The sequence below is a fragment of the Strongylocentrotus purpuratus genome, unplaced genomic scaffold (assembly GCF_000002235.5).
Source record: "Strongylocentrotus purpuratus isolate Spur 01 unplaced genomic scaffold, Spur_5.0 spur5_scaffold_2, whole genome shotgun sequence".
NCBI classification, from domain to species: Eukaryota; Metazoa; Echinodermata; class Echinoidea; order Camarodonta; family Strongylocentrotidae; genus Strongylocentrotus; species Strongylocentrotus purpuratus.
The window spans coordinates 31157488-31177574 of NW_022145605.1; the positions used below are offsets into that span (position 1 = coordinate 31157488).

The window sequence follows — 20087 nt, forward strand, 5'->3', positions numbered from 1 at the left end:
CGCCACGAGGGTCAAATCTTACTGACATGAGTGCTATACAAGAACCCACTACTATTATTATTATTATTATTTTGGAATGAAATTTGGCCAATCTCAATACCATATAATCCTCTGTAAGGGTGCCCCCCAGCCTGCTCCATTTTCTAGCATGTCGTGTGATGTGTGTTGAAAATCTATCACGTTTTCTTTCAAATAAACAGCTGGAGCAATCGTAGAGAGTACATCGCTGAGGTTCGGGAGCTTCGCCTGAGAGAGCTGGTCTGTCCCGAGAGGATGTTGGCCATCCGCTGCGGGCTAGCGTCCATCGTCCCTCACCGTCTCCTCTCCATCATGACCCCAGCGGACATGGAGCTCAGGATGTGTGGAAGACCACATGTGGACCTGGCCATGCTCAAGGTCAGTACTGTCCTCTGTATCCTCAAGCACTTTGTTGTAAACCATTGAGCAAGTGTCCCCAAAATGCCTTCTAATTCATACAGTTTGACTAATTGTACCCAAGTTGTCCTGTATCTCCAAGGAGAAACATACGACATGCGGTGTTCCGCAAGGGACAAAGCTGGGCCCGCTGATGTTCCTTCCTCTCGTAAATGCTGCTGCATTGCGTCGTGTACATTCATCTAGAACTTAACATAAATGCATATTTTTTTCTCTTGATTGCTTCTAGGCTCACACCATGTACCAGGTTGGTTTGGTGGAGACAGACACACACATTGAGTTCTTCTGGCAAGCCTTGGAGAGTTTCTCCCAGGAGGAGCTCAGCCGCTTCATCAAGTTTGCTTGCAACCAGGAGCGTATCCCCAGCACCTGTCCCTGCAGACAGGGGGGCAACGACGCCGCCCATGTGCCACCCTACCCCATGAAGATAGCCCCGCCCGATGGACCTGGTGGTAAGTCTTTTGATGGGAATCATTCAGTAATCCAAAGCTCTTTGGAAATACATAGAGATGTTGTTAATATGTGATGTTATACAAGAATCAAGTATTTTATTACTATTTTGAAATATACTTGTATTTTATACAGCAAAATTTAAAGATTATTGTGGATGGTATATATACAGGGACATGAGCAAATACACTATTCTAATTTTTAAATCTTGAGTTGTCAGGTTCTTTGTAGAACTTTGCAGAGCATAAATTTTATTTTCACTAAAGATATTGATTGGTACTGCAAACTCAAAGAATACAGACTTTTAGATTGAGTTTTTGATATCAGGAAATAGGAATAAATGTTAAAACGGCTTCCCATGGACACGCATGATCAGTTGACGTTCACGATGTTCTCGTCCACTCAATCTTAAAGTCCCTAATAGCAACAAAATAATACAGATATACATGTACTTAATTTCATAAATGTTGGAATTCTCTTCTTTCCAAAATAGTCAGTGCAGTTTGACAATTTGGCCATTTTCATGTTTTTTGTTCTGCTCTTACCAAGCTTGCAGGTGGAAATGTGAATGTGACATCAGGAAGTTATTTTTTTTAAACATGAGACCACTTTATTGTAATTCTAGTCCACATTTTTTGTTTACTTTAGAAAATTCTTCAAAATATTGTTTGACCATTCTCTCTCTCTCTCTCTCTCTCTCAACCTCTCTTTCTCTCTCAACCTCTTTCCTGTGTCTCTACAGGATCGCCAGACCAGCGCTTCATCCGTGTAGAGACGTGCATGTTCATGATCAAGCTACCACAGTACTCAACCCTGGCTGTCATGAAAGAGAAGCTACTGTATGCCATCAACTGTAGGGAAGACCCACTCAGTGGATGATGATATGTCGCAGTCTCTCTTAGTGGTTGGCATTCAGAGATGACAGATTTCTATCAGAATGCCATCATGATTAGTCATATGAGAAATGAGTCAATGATTGGATTTCCGTATTTTACATTTCATCATCATTAGGCATTCATGATCCACAGCTAGTCATTAGAATGCGATCAGCAAAAGATTTCATAGTTTATCATCAGCCTTTATTCATGATTCTCACGTTATCATCAGAATGCATTACATTTCGTAATCAACAGTTCATCAGAATGTGTTCATAGTATAGGCGCTTTATCAGCAGAATGCATTCATGATTCACACTTTATCATCAGAATGCATTCATGATTCACACGTTATCAGAATGCATTCAAGATTCACAATTTTATCATAATGCATTCAATTATCACCAGAATGCATTCATTAAGAGAATGCAATCATGATCCAAAGTATATCATGAAAATATGTATTGTACATCATCAGAATGCATTCATGATCCATCATTTTGAGAGCTGTACTATGTAGGTTTGATGTCTTTCAGTAGTAATTGTTTAGAGAGCAGTACAAGACAAGAACATCTTTTACCAAGTTACTGAGCTAGTGTTTAATTGTAGATTGAGATCTTAGTCATCATCCTTGAATATGTAGATACTTTGCTGAAGATGATATTTGAAATCAATCTTTGAAGTACTTAATGTTCATGTACTTGTAATAATCAAAGTCTGTGCTAAGAGTCACAATATAGTCACAATAAGAACAAAATAGAATTTGAATCTTTCTTTTTGGATTCAGACCACTTCTACAATTCCGTGTATCGTAATCCCCTTTTCGTATTATGTGACTTCAATCATATTTTCTAGTATCTCTTGTGCTTTCAGCTGCGTAATACTAGATACCACACTCGATATCCAACTCTGAATGCTAGCCCAATTACTAAATGAACATTTAAACATTTACATATTCATACATGTATATTTAAAGGGAAATCCAGCCTTGATCTCAAACTACCGTAGGCGAAAGCAGAAAAATCGGAGAAGTAGACTGATGAAATTTTGAATGAAAGCGGACAAAAAAAAAGAAAGTTACTGGTTTTTTAAAGTTGTAATCACTACAGGTATGGGCTCTTCAAATTGGTCTCTGGGATGTAGTAGTGGACAACTTTCCCATTTGTTCCAACACACAAAATGGAGGGACTGCATGCATGTTCCCAAAATCTCTGGCTCGTAACAAAGAAAAAGATCTACCCGTATTGACTTTACACACCCGACTTAACGGTATACTGAAAGGGGGGAGGGGGTGCTGGGAACATGCATATGCATACCCTAAATAACACTGAGTGGAGGGGGGTGGGGGGGGGGAGCAGATGAAGTATAGCAGGATTTTGAATATATAACAGGTGACTTTCTTACATGTAGATTGATTTGTGTGTTACAAGGATTTTTGAAGAAAACAATTTTGGTATTTAAGTAAAAGTTTTGCTAGGATTGTACTAACATGAAAGCAGCTATTGAAGTATGATTATTCATAGCCTGCGCAGAAAATGAGTGTGCACGTTAAACATAATAATGAAATTGTAGCTATTTGGCTAGAAAATTGAATCTTCCACAAAAATTATACACGTGAATAGTTGCCATAAGTGGAATTACGCTAGAACCTTGTTAAAAGTCCATCGTACTGAAATTTGATGTTAGTAACACAATTCGTCTGAGGAGAAAGCTTGAAATTGCGTTTGATATACATATTTGTGTTGCAAACTCAATAGAGTTCTAGGTAGACCAAAGCTGTAATGTTAACATTATAGATTATGGAAAAACAATTGATTGGTTTAATTGAAAACCTAAAGTTTTTCAACCTTTGGTTGGCTTGCAAACTTTTATATGGTACATAAGCAAATGCACCTATTGTTACCTCTATTTATTCACGTTATATATTTTTCTTTCAAATACTTATTACTTACATTGTACTCGAGATAGATTCTATGCCTAATGTAAGAATTAATCGTAGCAGAATTACACTTTTGAAAGTTCATTTATGATAATTTAATAATGACTGTTGCTGGAGAAGGGATTAAGAAACCCAAAATTTAGCATTTTCTAGTAGAATAGCTCAATAGTTATGAATGGTATTAATCTGCTTGCATATTTTGAATGATTTATCTGATTATTTCTGTATTTTCTATACATGCAATATAGTATTTTAATAGTTAATTGATATGTTTCATTACCTAGTTAGATTTTGCATTTATGATGGTCTGAAATGTTAATATCTAGAGTTCTTTTTTTGTTCATAGTGAATATTTTATTGCCATTAATATTACAATAATATTATTTAGATAATGTGTATTAAACATATATTTTGTGATTAACGGTGCCGGAATGATTACATAGATTTACATGAACATGTTTGATTTGTGTGCAAGATACATGTACGAGGCAATTGTTGATATTGTATGCAGTATTTGGTAAATGGGGGGGAGATGTTTTTTTTTGTAGAAGATGGTTTGTGTCTCAGTTTGAATATTTCTTTGTTACATTATTTTTACCAACTTACAGCTCGATTTATTTATGCATCCCTCATTGTGGGACAAGCCCGTTTTGGGGCAGAAAATTGGTATTTTGTTTGACCGTTTTGTACTAGATAGATAGTGATATACCCTTGTAGGTTGTAGGAATGACTATTTATTTACATTTGAGGGATTAATATTTGATAATTTGTGGACAAGAATAAATTATCAAAAATCAATCAAATCAAATTACTTGGGTACGTAGTACTTAAATACATGTATATCTATTGTGTGATGTGTGAATTTTTTGAGGTGTTTGTTTTGCATCGAGCATTTAGCCGCTCAAGAGACTTGTGTATTAGCAATTAAGAGAGATTGGTCAATTATTGAAATAGATGTGATATGCACTGTGTCTGCGTGTATGAATGCAATGAATTTTGTTTTTAGAGCCAATTAGCTCTTTAAGAATCCTGGAAATGTATGAACTGCAAACAAGTGTTATTTGATTTATGTTTGCTTATTTTTTAGACAAGATGTATTTCCTATGAAACATCATAATTATGTAGACTGCATGTTTACATTTGGAATTGATTTTTTTTGTTGGTAGATATTTTATTGATATCAGTTGTGGGAATGTTTAACTTGAAATTATGATTATCCCGTTGCTTTCAGTAACGTGCTAGGTATTGGTAGTGTGGTGTAGGACGGATTGAAGAAGAGGTATATTGGAAGTATAGTGGAGCGCTGTAACTTTGTACAACATGTATATATTCACAGTATGTTGACTGTAGTCAGAGGTGTATAATAAATGAAATTTCACATAAGATATACGGCTTGATTTTGTACTTTTACTTAAGCTTTGGGACGCCTGAGCCTTGAGCACATATTGACGGGGAAAACTGCCTTTAAACAAACATAACAAATATTGCTCCATACATGTACGTGTATGTACATGTACATGTACATGTATGGGTGGTTTGGCACAATAGCCCTAAAACATGTACCCAATAGAAGAATTCATATTTTGTCAACGCCCTAATTAAGCAAACAGATCCCGATTAATTTTTTAAAATTATCTTTTAAATGAGATGAGATTTGATTATCAGCATATACAGTACTGTACATATGCTCATTCAATTTCAAAGGGCGGTCAGTGGCTATGTTGTAGAGTACATTTGGGGGTAATGCCTCAATTACATACTATCCCCTTTTTCGCAAACTTCATGAGCCTCACAAAACAATGAGCTATACGTACAAAAAATTTAATGTCCATGAGATAATGTATTTCTCGGTTTATTTTGATCAACATCTCATACATAAATATGTATGTACATTACATAGAACAGAACTTCCTCTGATATAAACATACATGTATAATATATTCATCTAAATACTATTGTTGCCAATTTGAAGGGCGACATGCAACTCTAATTAAACATCAGTCACACCGCCAAACTGACCGATTCTTGGACGTTCGAGGTACATGTAATCCTGTGTGTGGTATGGGGTTGGTCTGGGGTCAGACTTGTTGGTTGTGACTGGGGTATCAAAATGTGACACCAGGGGGGTGTTTCACAAAGCCTTTTTTTCAATGACAAATGACAATACTAGTGAAAAATCTGCTGATGACCAATCAGAAGCAAGGATTTCACTAGCTCATAGCAATAACTGACATTTGTCACTAATGACAAATTTTGTGAAACACCCCCTTCTGAGAACCAGAAGAATTTAACAACTTTTGTTGAGCTATTAAATGCCATTTATAGCTCTCAACCCAAAATATGTGATTTGCATGTAAAGCTTTAGGTCCATGGCAGGACAATTATACAATTACATACATGTATAAATCCATTTATTTACCTACGGGAACAGTAAAGTAATCAGTAGTCCGTGTGTTTAAAATGCAGTCACAAATTTACATTTGGTTCCCTAGAATAACAAAATAAAATGATTTCAGAAAAAAGGAGATAGTCTTGAATTCTGGTAATGACAGAAAATAAATAAAACATCACAGCAGGGATTTCAACTGAATATTGAAAACTAAGAAGAAAACATATCTGCTACATCATATTTAGGTAATAAATCGTACAGTATAATAGCCGAGTGATGAGCAGTTAAGGAGATAAATATTGAGCTTTCATCCTGACATGCTTTTACGATGCTTGCTTCTGCGGCAAATGATTCAAGTCCATTTCCCAAACTAACCCAACACTATACCTGACCCTAAACTCTATCGGGTAATCTAAAAAACCCAATTGCAACCCTAACCCTATAATTTGATGAATAAAGTCTGGAACCTTGTTGGAACAAATGTCGGATAACCATAAATTCCTACAGGTAATAGTAAATGTAAGACTCAAAATAATATGCTATGCAAAACAACCAATGCTTTTAACTTGAACACTTTTCTGTCATTAGCTGATAGATAAGATGAATTGAAATGGCAGAATATATACATGAACTCTTCATGTCTTGCCCTTCAATTTGATCAGTGCCAGGAATTGATACATCATTTTTAATTGAGGGGTCGGCAAACAAAGTCTCCATGAAATATCACAACAAAATGGATGACAATGATATGCACTACTCTCTTTATGTTCCACTGCTTTTGAAGAAAGAACAAATTACTGAGATCATGCATCACTTATCAAACCTGAACCTCTTCTGTGTTTCATCACAAGAAATACTTTGACAAAATAATGAGTGCTGAAGAAGTGGTTAATACCTATTATAACTTAAAACCCATTATCAACAACAGTCCTTGGTTTGGAACCCAATAATTACACGATACCGTCATCACCAATCATGAAATAATTTGACAAAATAATGACAGCCATTAAATATTAAGGCAACACCAATCATTACACAAAGCCCCATATTAACATTTTTCTTACAATTTGTTCCTGCTTTGGTCGAAATCTGGAACATGCAATGAACTGCTGGGGAGTGTTTCACAAAGCCCTTTTTTCAATGACTAATGACAAAAATCAGTGACAAAATATGCTGATAACCAATCAGAAGCAACGATTTCAGTAGCTTATAACGAGAACTGTCATTTGTCACTGATGACAAGTTTTGTGAAACGCCCCCCTGGAGTCGACTTTTGAATAAATACAGTCTACAGAATAGTTTTGCAGTCCAGGGCCCATCTTATAAAGAGTTGATATTGATCGCAACTTATTTACGACTAAGATCAATTGAAAGTATGTACATGGGAGATAGGGGACTGCAAAATGTGACTGATTGGAGGACTTGCGTTTGATTTGGATCGATCACAACTCTTTATAAGATGGGGCCCAGGCATCCAGTTTGCAGGAAATGAGGAATTAAACAGCACCATATTTCAACAATGTCATACATGTGGGAAAGAATATATTACATCTGAGAAATAATAACAATCATACTACATTTTAGCTCTTCAAAATGTGCTGCCATTGGTTTTGCACCTGGTGATATGTCAAGAAATTGTGAACAGCTCTACAATACAAAGTTAAGATTGTATATAGCATACTGAGACTATATTGTACCGACAAGCAAAATTCACTGTATCAAATATCAACAAAGTAACAAAATATACATGTATGCTTAAGATAATGGTTTCCATACATACCAAATACTTCCAGGTTACTTTTCTTTGCACAACCTTTTTCAAAGTGGTAACCCATTTTCACATGGTACACCCAGACAACTTTCATGAATTGTAGGCATTGGCCTTTTAGGAATTTTGATGACAAGAAATATTTGCAATACTTATTGAACAGCAAAAATTCAGTGTTGCTACAAATCTGGACCATGAGCAAAATATGCCCCAGCTTTATGCACAATTTTGTTTTTCTTTTACCAATAGACATGCCAATTCATACCCTGAGTATACCACGAAAAAGAAATTGTATATTAATTAAACTACAATATAATCAGAATATAAAATAAAACATATAATCTAAATTGAACATATACATGTATAGACAGTTAGCAAGCTTCGACAGGGCACCCCCTAGAGAAGCTTTTTCCAATTGTACCGGTAATCATAATATTTGACACAAACAATATACAATTCCAATTTCACCAGGACTGCCATCAAGCCACAATGGCTAATGTGTATTTAGTGCAGTAGAATTAACACATATATGTAAACAGATGACGGTAAACGTGTAGCCACTGTAATTATGAGGGATTTGCAAGACTGCAGGTATAGGGAAATACATTAATGCTTTCAACAGAATTTATGTACCTGCAATGACTGCAATATGTGCCAAAATGAAACTATGAGTAAATTGTTGACGAGTGCTTTTAATGACGGGCGTTCTTTGGCCATGGAATAATCTTGTTTATTGGTAAGAATTTTGCTCTTTCCATACCATATACATGTATGTTGAAGTCATGACGTTGTCAGGATCAGGCGTCAAAGACTCTCACTGGGCAGTGACATGTTTCATATGGGCGATTCTGTGCGATGTGTCCCGTACAACATACATGTATGACATTTATTGATTTCAACCCAAAATGAAATATCAAAACATCCACAGAAATTCTTGAGATGATTATCAACTATTACAGTCAAACCTGCTTTAGCAACCACGTGTCTACAAGGACCACCTGTCTATAGAGACCACATTTTTTGTTTCCCTTGAAAATGGTTTCTCATTGAAACATGTACTAAAAGAACCTGTCTACAAAGACCACTTTTTGTGTTTCCCTTGGGTTGTCGCTATAGACACGTTCGACTGTAAATGGTTATTTCTGATACCCCTCACATAATGAAAAGGGAAAAAGAGGCTTTATATATCATACAAGACATAATGCATGTAATCGCCCATAAGCTGCACTAGAGCGCACCTTCCATGCAAGGTACTTGCTCGAAAACATGAAGATGTGTGTGTGTGTGTTTTGCCCACAAACCATTTTCAGTGCTGTCGAGTGAGGCTCTTGAGAAGCGCCATCTACAGCCAGACTACGCCATCCTTCTGAAAACATACAAACATGAATTTTAACTGCACTAAATCGATGCAGTCGTAGGAGTCCCTGAAGAAAGCTTGGCTCAAAGCAGTAATGAGGTGGTCCCTCGAGGCTCAACAAGTATCAAGCGACGAGCAACCAGAATACAAAGAGAAATGCCACCCACAGAAACACCTTGGATAAAAACTGCTCTTCCGGGTTGCTAGGAACTTGTGGACGGGCTGCAAGAGAAGAAAAAAAATTGAAGTGATTCCTTGGAAATTATACCTTGGCAATGGACTTAAAATTATACAAAACTATTTTGCCCCTCTGCAAGCCAATAAATGAGTTATGTTATAAAAAGGCTCTGTGCCGGTGTGGGTATTGATATGTTATTGACATGGTAATAGAGTGAGAGGATACAGAGATGATGAAGCAAACAGAGAACAGCGGAAGTTAAAGATTTTTTTTTAAAGTACTGCTTATTTTAATGGAGTCGGCTTACTACATGTACATCTACATGAGCTAGACCCCATATTTTCTCACTTGAAATGTTAATGTCAACTTTGGTTTATTATCAATAAAACACATAACAAAAGTCTGAAGACCAAATGTCATATTTACAATAAAAACAGCCAAACATCTGCACATATTGAAGTGTATTGTAAACAGGTAAAATACAAAGTGTTAACCTCATTCATACAATATCATATACTGTTATGTGATAAGACAACCATTAACATTCATCAATACTTTATCAATACTTCTACAGGAAGCACCCAGGAAGTTAAAATGTTCACAACATTCGCACTTTCACTTTCTTCATAAACCATGACTTATACAGTACAACTTCCGTGTAAGTCAGGATGCACAATCCACTCAACAATATATGACTATTTACATTATTCAAAGAAAAAAGAAATTTAGCGGCAGTCATGTACTGATAAAAGTATGCAAAAGAACATTTGGACAATGCACCCAGTACTTACATTAATGAAATGGAGTGCATTTACATGTACATGTACATGTATATCATAAAAATACAAAAAGGAACAGGAGATCGTCTAGAAAAAATGTCCCCATTTGCCGAAGGCCAAATAATTGAATGATTTCAAAATGCCAATTCATTCACTTTAGAACAGGGGTAAACTACAGTCAAACCTGCCTTACTGGCCACCTCTCTGTAAAGGCCACCAGTCTACAGTGGATATGCATTTCGACTCCCTAGAGAGAGAGAGAGAGAGAGAGACAGAGAGACAGAGAGAGAAAGAGAGAGTGAGAGAGAAAGAGAAAGAGAGAGTGAGAAAGAGAGAAAGAGAGAGTGAGAAAGAAAGAGAGAGAGAGAGAGAGAGAAAATGTGTGTTGTAGAACCTGTCCAGGAAGGCCACCTGTCTACAGGCCACATTCTGTTTTCCTCGGGTGGCGTTGATAGACAGGTTTAACTGTAATTCTTGTGAGGACCCTACTGCCCAACTGTTCTTATACTTACGTGGATGTCCTACTCTGCCGTCTCCTAGATTGAATGTTGAAGCAAAGAAACCGAAAGGAAAGGCACCGATACCGAAGGACATGTGGAAACCACCGTCTCCAAAACCAAAACCTTGGAAGGGCTGCATGGATATCAACAAAAAATAAATGGAATAAACATTCTTCTTCAAGAGGAGAAACAGAGATGCTGACAACTGTAACTTTAAATGACTTATTTAAATAAATAATCATGGTGTTTAATTTTCTTAATTTGTTTTAAACAAAAGATATGAACTATAGAGCTCTAGAACTTGTACTCAATAGACCAGTTTTCAAAATGTACTCAAATTTGTGCATGTTTTGAAAAATTGATGAGTTATTAAATTCACCTGTTACAACAGTTACAAATAATAGTCAAAATACAAATGTCATACGTTAGTTGTTGCTAGGTTGGACAATGCATCATGTATGAAATTTGTATTCTGATTATTGAAAGTTATTCATAACAGGTGTCTGAGCTAATGTGTAACAAGGATAACAAAAATGAATGCATTCAATTTGATTTGATTACATTATAAAACTACATGCAACATATTGTGTTGTTTACAGTGATCCAACATTTGCTCCAGGCTATATTTCATCAAAGACAGAGCTACATGTATGGCTTCAAGGCTTTACAGTTAGGAATGGGTCTGGTGTTGAAGTTGGAAATTTAGTTAGTGACACTTATAAAGAAATGCAAGAAAGTTGCAATCCATTGCAAATCAAGTGCAAGTCTTGCGAAAATTGCAAATCTGCAATTGATCGCAACTCAACTTTCTTGCAATGCCCCATTAGTAAGAGAGAGGGGGAGAATAAAAGCTAGATCTAGTTAACTTAATTAAATTGTTAAATCTTTAATCCTTACAAAATCCTAGGAAATTTAGGAGACTAGCGGGGCATTGCAAGAAAGTTGAGTTGCAATCCATTGCATCAATTGCAAATTTGGGAACTTGCAATCAATCGCAACTTTCTTGCAATGCCCCATTAGTGTAGATATTGAACACAAAGCCATCGTCACTGAAGCATGTTCTTTGTGCACTTTAGAACTGATGTAACATTGCAAAGAGGGCGAGGGGGGGGGGGGACATACAAAGACAGTGCTTACCCCTTGTGTTTCTGGTTCGAGTCTCTCCCCCTGTGGTCTTGGTGGCATCTTTTCTCTGAAGTCGCAAAGAAAGAGAGAAAAAATAAGATCATGGTCTTTCTAAGGTATTTCAACGCACTTGCCTGTTAACAAGCGGCAAACAAACTATTAAAGTGGCAATCAATGAAAGTCAACAACATAAATGTATAATCAGCCAAGTTCATGATTATTGCTTTCAAACTATGACCAAGCGGACATGAGGTTGAGTAGTATGTCGGAGACCAACTAGTACAAAAGAGAAAATAACACAGCCCATTACGATCATCCATTTAGCTTCTATTTATATTACTATGTGTTCCCTTAGCTTCTAATTTCCCCTTTCTATTCAATCTTGCGATTCATTCTGGACATTTCTGGTGAGTGCTTGATGAATGCAAGATCAAAAGCTTCAGTACATGTCTGTATTTGTTGGTATTCTTTAAAAAAAATATTATATGCCCAATCCAAACACTATAAAGCAAATCTGTAGATGTACATGTAATTACCCCCTTTTTGACTTGTAACTGCTGAAAGCTTTTACAATAAGAAACAAATTTCACTCAAATACCTGGGATCTTGTTGATTTGTACTCCCCCGTCCATACAATGGAATGACCTTGTCTCTGCTGATGCCTGCTTTGCATACTGGACACACTTGTCTGTTTGGTCTGGTCTCAAGCCACTGGTATAGACAGGGCCAACTGTAAGAGAATGATATTGAAATACATGTATTTTAAAGTTAAAGGTAAAGACCAGTTCTGGTCATGCAATTGCATTGTGAAAGAAATGTTGTGGAATCGATCAGAAAAGGTTGATCAACTACTTTAGCATATACAGTACATGTAGTGTACATGTAAGTATTGGTCTGTACTGCAAGGTTCTGGAATCATCAAAACGATAAGAAATTTGGCCCAGTCTTGGTAGAGTTACAAGCGCTGTAAACAGAAAGATGTATACTACGCGATACATTTTTAGATCTATCCGGACTGGATAGCTATAATAATTTACCAAATATATCACTTAGTAGGTGGTTTCCCAGCAAAATTTGTATCCTCACGTATTAGTCAAAACATATTCTTTCACATGATTGGTAAAAGGAACTTTCATTTCATTTTTTGAGAGGGGGGCGTTTCCAAAACTGGTCTATACCTTTTAATAATTCATACAATATCATTGCAGCCAAAGGCTAAATTTTCAAAATCTTTTACAGGGTAACTAAAAATACAAAATATACAGTCATAACAATCATACAGTGTTTGTATAAAATGTCACTTCACTATAGGAGGTGCCATGGCTTTGGTCTTATTATCTCGCACCCCAGGGCAACGTGTCTGACACGGCCGGTTGTAGCAACTACTCCAAAGATCAAGATTACATTAATCTTGATCTAAGGAGACACGAATGAACGAACGATCGAGAGGTCCCTGGCTCAAAACCAAATCGATGCGCTCATACCCTTTGGTGAATCATAAATCCTCATTACCAAGTCCCTCAGAGAGGACTTACAGCAGTCGTTCCCCTGGTTGTTTACTCTTAGCAATCATCAGGTACATGTACATGTACATGTATATTAAAACAATCATCATCAAACTATACAGTATGTCAACATTCGGGAGGGTCTACTGTAATTTTGCATGATCTATTTTAATGTTATGAGTTGTTTTGTCACGTCATGTCTTATCTTATTAGGTCAGTTTCCTGTCCTTCGTGTCCCGTTTTGTACATGTAATTCTGTTCTTTTTGTATATTTCAACTATTTAAATACTTTTAAAGGGTTTATAAAAATATGTTATTATATTATATCTATTTTTACTCTGATTATTAAGACAATTTGAAATGATTTATGAAAATAATATTTATATTACATTATTATTGGGAACCTACAAAAACAAGCTACCTATGCTTTCCAGTAGGTTCCAGTTTCATTTCATAATTTTGAACTTACTTTGTAAACTATGTTCTTTATTGTGCAAACAATTGTTATATGAAATGAAAAAAAATTGATCAATCAATCAATCAATACCCAAACCCTTAATAAAAATAATAATTCCGCTTTTACATAGCGCTTAATACATCTATGATGTCTCTAAGCGCTTTAATTACAGAATTACCCCGGTCATTGGATTCAATACTTGGCCGCACACACTGTGTGCACAATCTCCACTCCCTGGGGAGCTTCCAGCCAGGCGTTACTTGATGCTCAAAAACTGTTTGACCAACAATACCTGTACACCTAACCTATCGCCCAGTCACAAACCAAGCCCTAACTCGCTCCATCTTGGACAAAAAATAAAGCCCCGAGCAAATGGCGATTCAGCGTAGTTTGTCACAAATCATCCTACCTTATCTTTGATTTTAATCTATTCCAATCTAATTTCCCATTCGGTTGGAGCAAAAAAAGACTGTAAAAAACTCACCAGAATAAATGCCCGCATCTACTGACGACTGCATCCTTGGCGGTATCAAGACAAATGTTGCATTCAAACAAGCTCTCTTGGCTAGTGGAATCGTCCGTGGAAGCCGATGCTCCGTTGCTAGGTTTTTGGTTACCGTCCTCTGTACTGTTACTAGCCATGGTTGGGTTATAAATTGCAGAGTCCTTTCCTCTATTTTTGTCAATAAATGTAATTAATGATGAATTATCTATCTGCTGCTCATCAACTGAGTGTTGAATCATTCATAATGGAGACTATAACGCCATGTTGATGTTGATGACTGCTAGTATGGTTTTTCATCGGAAGATCAACTTTATATGCTAACGGCACTTGTGTCGATGTTATCCTTCTTTGTTGAAAAACGGAGGCAGCTTTACATGAAGTGAAGAACACAGTGGAAACTTACATGTATATCTCTCGGAAGCTAGCGTTCTCTTAGATATTCATTGAATGAAGAGCACACTCAAAACTAAAGAAGAAAATGAGGGTTCCATCCAAAAGGAGCTCTTTCTGATGCTCAGACGTGCAAACAGAAAGGTCATCTCATTTATCACTATGTAGTAGAAAATCTTGAATGTTTGGTGAGGAAGTTGCTTTCTCGATTTATGACCTTCTTCAGTACATGTACCTGTGATGTACAGTGTATGAAAGACAGAGAAAAAAAGGTCTTCATTATTTAAAAGGCAAGTTACATGAATACACGAATAACCAGTTAAATCAGTACTCTATATTGACCACTTATTTTCATGCTATTTATTATGTATTATTGAAAAAAAAAAAAAACTTGTACTTTGTTTTCCAATGTATAGCCTATGTAACAACATGAGAAATGAAATGAAATGAAATTAAATATAGAAACAGAAATATATTTTTAAGGGGTATGCTGAATATAGATGTGCTTTAACTGCATAGTAAATACAGACTGTAGTTCCATTCATTTAAATTTGTGAGCAGTGTTTAATAGTAATTCAATCACATTTGTATGGTATATTTCTAGACCTTTGCATTGTTATTATTATTGAAATAAATTGAATTAAATTCATTAAAAACATGAAATGGAGCTCAAGGCTGATATTGTCTGTTTTACAAATACTTATAATTAGCTTCCAATAATGCTGAATGATTTTGGCAACATTGCTCAAAACCGTGAGCATTTCAATTCAGTTAATAAGTCAATAAAAGTGGTAAAAATTTGAAAGAACAATGAACTTGTCGACACATATTAACATATCATACTAGGGTGTCTGAACGATTTTTCAATTTTCAATTTGGGATCGTTTTTCACCATTTTTGTTTGATATTTGAATAAAAAATGTAATCAGAATAATACATTTCAAATTTGAAGTCTCACCGATGTTTCTATCAAAAGATACATTACAGCCCCTCCAAAACACTGGTAAATTCATATCTTTTTGGTCAGAATCGACGAAAAAGACGTTCACGCAGAGTGATGTTATTTTGCTAAATTAAGCCAAACAGCTGTATCGCGCGATATGCAAGCGTATGCATATCGTACGCATGTTGCTAAGCTGAATGCGCGACTTTCAGCTTGAGCCACGTCGTCTCTGCGATACCTGCCATTGACTAGTATGGCTGGCCGTTTGCACCAAAAAACCCGGAAGTGAATACACGTTATAGTCAATGGCAATATCGCAGAGACAACGTGCACGTTGTCTCTGCGATATTGCCATTGTCTATAACGTGTATTCACTTCCGGGTTTTATTGCGCGAATGGCTAGCCATACTTTAATTTACTATAATGTGTAATTGAATGTCAGGTTTTGTTTGTACGCGGAGATGTTACGCGATGTAACCATGGTTTGGACTGAGCGGAGAGCACGCCCCCTAATTAGCTGATCCACCAAATAGGGGGAAGGGTATTTTTAAACTGTAATCCTTTGTAATCCCTCGGGGCTAGCGAAAATATAAGCGTATAGAATTGTTCCTTAGGACTGGGACTACTTATCGATCGGGGCGTCATATCTCAAAAGTGGCAAACCTCAAAGATAGCCAGGACACAATGTTTAAATTGCCATTTTGACCAAGATATTTTTAGAATTTCGAGATGACCCCCCTTTGGAAATATTGGAATTCACCTGCTCTTTCATATGACACCTTATTTATTGAGTATCACCTTCAGGATCACAACAGATAAAGGTTTAAATCTCGAATTGAAAAAAAAAAAGAAGACTGTTTTTGCATGGTCGCGCAATGCACATAGACTGCATAGGGATGCGTGCAATCTCTATGGGAAGAATTTTAGCACACAACACAACATCATAGTAGGGTGTCTGAACGATTTTTCAATTTTCAATTTGGGATCGTTTTTCACCATTTTTGTTGGATATTGGAGTAAAAAATGTAATCAGAATAATACCTTTCAAATTTCAAGACTCACCGATGTTTCTATCAAAAGATACAGCCCCTCAAAAACTGTGCAATATTCATAGCATTTTGGTCAGAATGGACAGAAAAGTGGTTCACGCAGAGTTATAATTTCTGCTCAAAAGCTGCACAGCTAATGCACAGCACGATATGCAAAGCGTGGAGCAAGGGTATTTTCAAACTGTTGTAACAAATGATCCCTTGGGACTAGAGAAAAAATAAGTGCATGGATATATTCTTTACAGCTGGCCCAACTTATCCCTCGGGGGGCAGTTCGTGAAATTGGTAAATCTCCGAGTTACCATGGAAACGATGTTTAAATCGCTGTTTTGAGCAAGATATATTTAGAATTCCGGGGGTGGCCCCCTATGGGGAATATGGAGAAAAACCTGCTCTTTCATATGACACCACATTTATTGAGTTTCACCTTCAGGATCATTTGTTATAAAGGTTTGAATTTCAAATTTTTCATAAAATCATTGACCAATTTTGCTTGGTCGCGCAATGCATGTAGACCACATAGGGATGTGTGCAATCTCTATGGGAAAGATTTTAGCACACAACATTGGGTGCGCGATCAGACATTACATGGCTATGGTTTTGCTTTTATCGCGCATTAATGACATGCATCGATTGGTCTTATTTACCAGTTGTATAGTCGTATTTGTTTCAAGTTTACATGATTTATGTTCAAAGCACAACATGCATAGACTACATGTAATAAAGTAGAAGCACGCGCATTTGACTTTTTTAACGCTTAAATTAAGCATCGTTGACTTGTAGTTTGGCCTTAAGTTAACCCTTAACAAAAACACTGACATTTAGCGTAACCTTCTTCGCTATGCTTATTCAATGGGCAAGTGGGGCAGCAGCAAAAAAATACTGTACAAAAGTACTATCGCAGTGTGATAGTACTTTTGGCTTTGCACACCCCTAGCTCACTCACGATGGTAAATATATCAATGATCATGTGACCTCGTTTAGACCAATCAGATTAAAAGATTCTTTGTAGGGTCTATGTGCTGGATATAAAGGTCAATACACAACTAGTCTAGGCATTGTGGCGTGCGCCTGTAATCCAGCTAAGTAAAAGCGGAAGTTACAAACTGATTCAGCCGAGGACGCAGGTTCGAAGCTGAGTCAGAGTCACGTCTTTCGGATGGTGACGTTTAAAGATCGGTCCTCAGAGGTAAAAAAATCATATCTGATTGATACACGTCTGTAAAAAACACAATGGACACACACACAATGACTCTCTAGAATATGCTTTGATGGAGTGTGCAGTGCCCACCTCCATACCGTCTCACCATCAACCCCCGGCCGACGCGACGCGCGCTCTGTGCAGTCTAGCCTAGGGCTTAGGCAGTGGCTGCAGCAGGCTGGCAGCTGACTGCATTCAAAGCTAAGCCAGGAGGCCGATAGGCATTACATTAGTACGCTCTTTATTGATTACTTATTCATATTATTTTCAAATTAACACTACAAAGATTTTAAGAATTACTACCAACAATGATTTTGAAAACTATCTTACCCTAATCGTTTGTGCTGAACACACTCCAGATCAAAAGACAGATATTTCGTAGTGACTTTCCCTACTATGTTGCTGCTCAGTACATATAGTGATATTACGTGTTTGAGAAAACGCCCTCTTTAGGCTGAATATAGAGCGAAGCTAAGGGAGAAACCAGTCAAACCTGCGCCTAAGTGCAATGACCTAAAGAGTACCGAAGCTATGAGGTCATAAATATCTGTTTTTAGAAATTCTCAATTTGAACTTCATTTTCCGAAAGAGCATCAAAAAAAAAAAGAGTCCATATGTCGAAAACCAGTCAGTGCAAGATTTTCCAAACCATTCTTTAGAATAACATGACCCAAGAAAATGAGAAGCTGAGCTGTCGACCTCTTATTCGTCTTCATCTTCAGCTTCTTATGCTTTTAAGATGTTTTCTAACTTGGAGAAAGTTGATTTTGCAAGTGCAGGCGCGGATCAAGGTCATATTAGAAGCACCATACCGGTACCTATACAAGCAGGCACAATTTTGGAAAGGGGGCAGGCTCACGTCACGTCTCTTGTCCGATATCAAGTTCCCCGTTTTAATTAAGTTATACAATTTTGGACATTTTCTTCTGGGGGGGGGGGGGGTGGCTGAAGCCTCTTGCCTCAAAAAGTAATTTTCTGGTTTCACAATTCGGCTAGAGAGCGAGCAAAAAATTAAGCATAATATGTATTTTGTGAAAGTGTTATTTATCACCAAGATAAACGAGAAAAGATATCAAACATTATTCGGACCGTGAGCTCGCTGTCGACCCCCCCCCCCCCCATTACGTACGCACGAAGCAGAGGAAGAAGAGGATTCGTTGTACCATTATCGACTCTTAATCCGTGTCTAAATTCAGTCCCCCCCCCCCTCCACGCGAAGCTCGGAAGCTTTGACCTATCAAAGTTTAATGAAGTTATTAAGAAGATGATTCGTTGTTCCATTCTCGACTCGTAATCCTTGTCTGAATTCAGTTTCCCCCTCCCGCGCGAAGCGTGGAAGCTTTGATGTTTCATTACATTATAAGAGATAGAAGAGGATTCGTTTTACCATTCTCGACTCTTAATCCTTGTCTGAATTCAGTTCCCCCCCCCCCTTCTCCCTCCCGCACGAAGCGCGGAAGCTTTGACCTTTCATAGTTTAATAAAATTATTAGAGAAAGAAGATGATTCGTTGTTCCATTCTCGACTCTTAATCCTCTTAATTAACTACTCTTAATCCGGTATAACCGGCTGGCATAAGCCTAATTTACCGTTACTTTAGACAGTCAATCAGCGCTCGTTATATTCGCGCCTTGTTCCTTTTAAATTCGTTTATAAAAGTGACCGATTTCGGCCTCCTGTTTCATTCTTGCGTTTTACTCTGATGAGTACAAAACGAAAAGCTAGTTAGTTAGTTATGTCTCTTTTCAACGCTATTCTCCGACGTTGTAGTACCAATCATCTTTAAAAAAAATAAAAAAAACGATCTATTACACCAACCATGGATAAATCACGGCCGGCAGCGTGGGCGTAGTGTCATATCATAATTTTGTGTTATTGGGCGAGGGGTGTAGCGACTAGCGACCAAGGGAGATTTTGCAATGTTGAATGCTGAAATTATGCATTCTAGAAGCCCACTATTTCCGCCATTATTTCTTTCTAGCTTTATTTCTAAATTTCCTGGGGGACTTGTTCTCCTAGCGGGCCCAGGATTGCAGCCCCTGTCCATAATTTATTACTACCAACATGAGTTCAAATACAAGCTCAAGCGAGTTGGTATGAGCTGAAGCCAAAATATTGAAGGGCAAAATAAGAGTTGGGAAGCGGCCCCTCTACCGTTAATTTAAAATTAGACTGTTGAGTATATACAGCTTCTATTTAAAAGACACCCAAAATATTGTGCCCTTTTAAAATTTCTCACCAA

The 20087-nt window shown here is 37.1% G+C and overlaps 2 protein-coding genes across 2 annotated transcripts in view; one reads left to right on the forward strand and one right to left on the reverse strand.

Annotated features, from left to right (window-relative positions):
* The window catches only part of LOC586981 (probable E3 ubiquitin-protein ligase HECTD4), a 95366-nt gene extending 92534 nt beyond the window's left edge, over positions 1 to 2832 (forward strand). The window contains exons 62-64 of the mRNA XM_030991221.1: positions 201 to 396; positions 665 to 887; positions 1628 to 2832. Of these exons, the coding sequence (XP_030847081.1) occupies positions 201 to 396; positions 665 to 887; positions 1628 to 1764 (556 nt within the window). The 3' untranslated portion in view covers positions 1765 to 2832. The remainder of the gene's footprint in view (positions 1 to 200; positions 397 to 664; positions 888 to 1627) is intronic.
* Positions 2833 to 6216: 3384 nt separating this feature from the next.
* Positions 6217 to 18288, reverse strand: LOC580235 (E3 ubiquitin-protein ligase RNF185). Its single transcript, XM_780309.5, has 6 exons — positions 18176 to 18288; positions 14242 to 14887; positions 12394 to 12525; positions 11808 to 11862; positions 10683 to 10803; positions 6217 to 9435 (listed from the first exon to the last, which is right to left on the reverse strand). The coding sequence occupies exons 2-6, from the start codon at positions 14499 to 14501 to the stop codon at positions 9338 to 9340; spliced, it is 666 nt and encodes a 221-aa protein (XP_785402.2). The 5' UTR covers positions 14502 to 14887; positions 18176 to 18288; the 3' UTR covers positions 6217 to 9337.
* Between the last annotated feature and the right edge of the window lie 1799 nt (positions 18289 to 20087).

What these genes read in the sequence shown, in the direction of transcription:
- LOC580235 (XM_780309.5), bottom strand. Translation starts at nt 14,501, where the DNA reads ATGATTCAACACTCAGTTGATGAGCAGCAGATAGATAATTCATCATTA. An exon ending in AGATGCGGGCATTTATTCTG is followed by an intron (nt 12,526 to 14,241) that starts GTGAGTTTTTTA and finishes ATTCTCTTACAG; the next exon opens with TTGGCCCTGTCTATACCAGT. An exon ending in CGGCAGAGTAGGACATCCAC is followed by an intron (nt 9,436 to 10,682) that starts GTAAGTATAAGA and finishes CTTCTCTTGCAG; the next exon opens with CCCGTCCACAAGTTCCTAGC.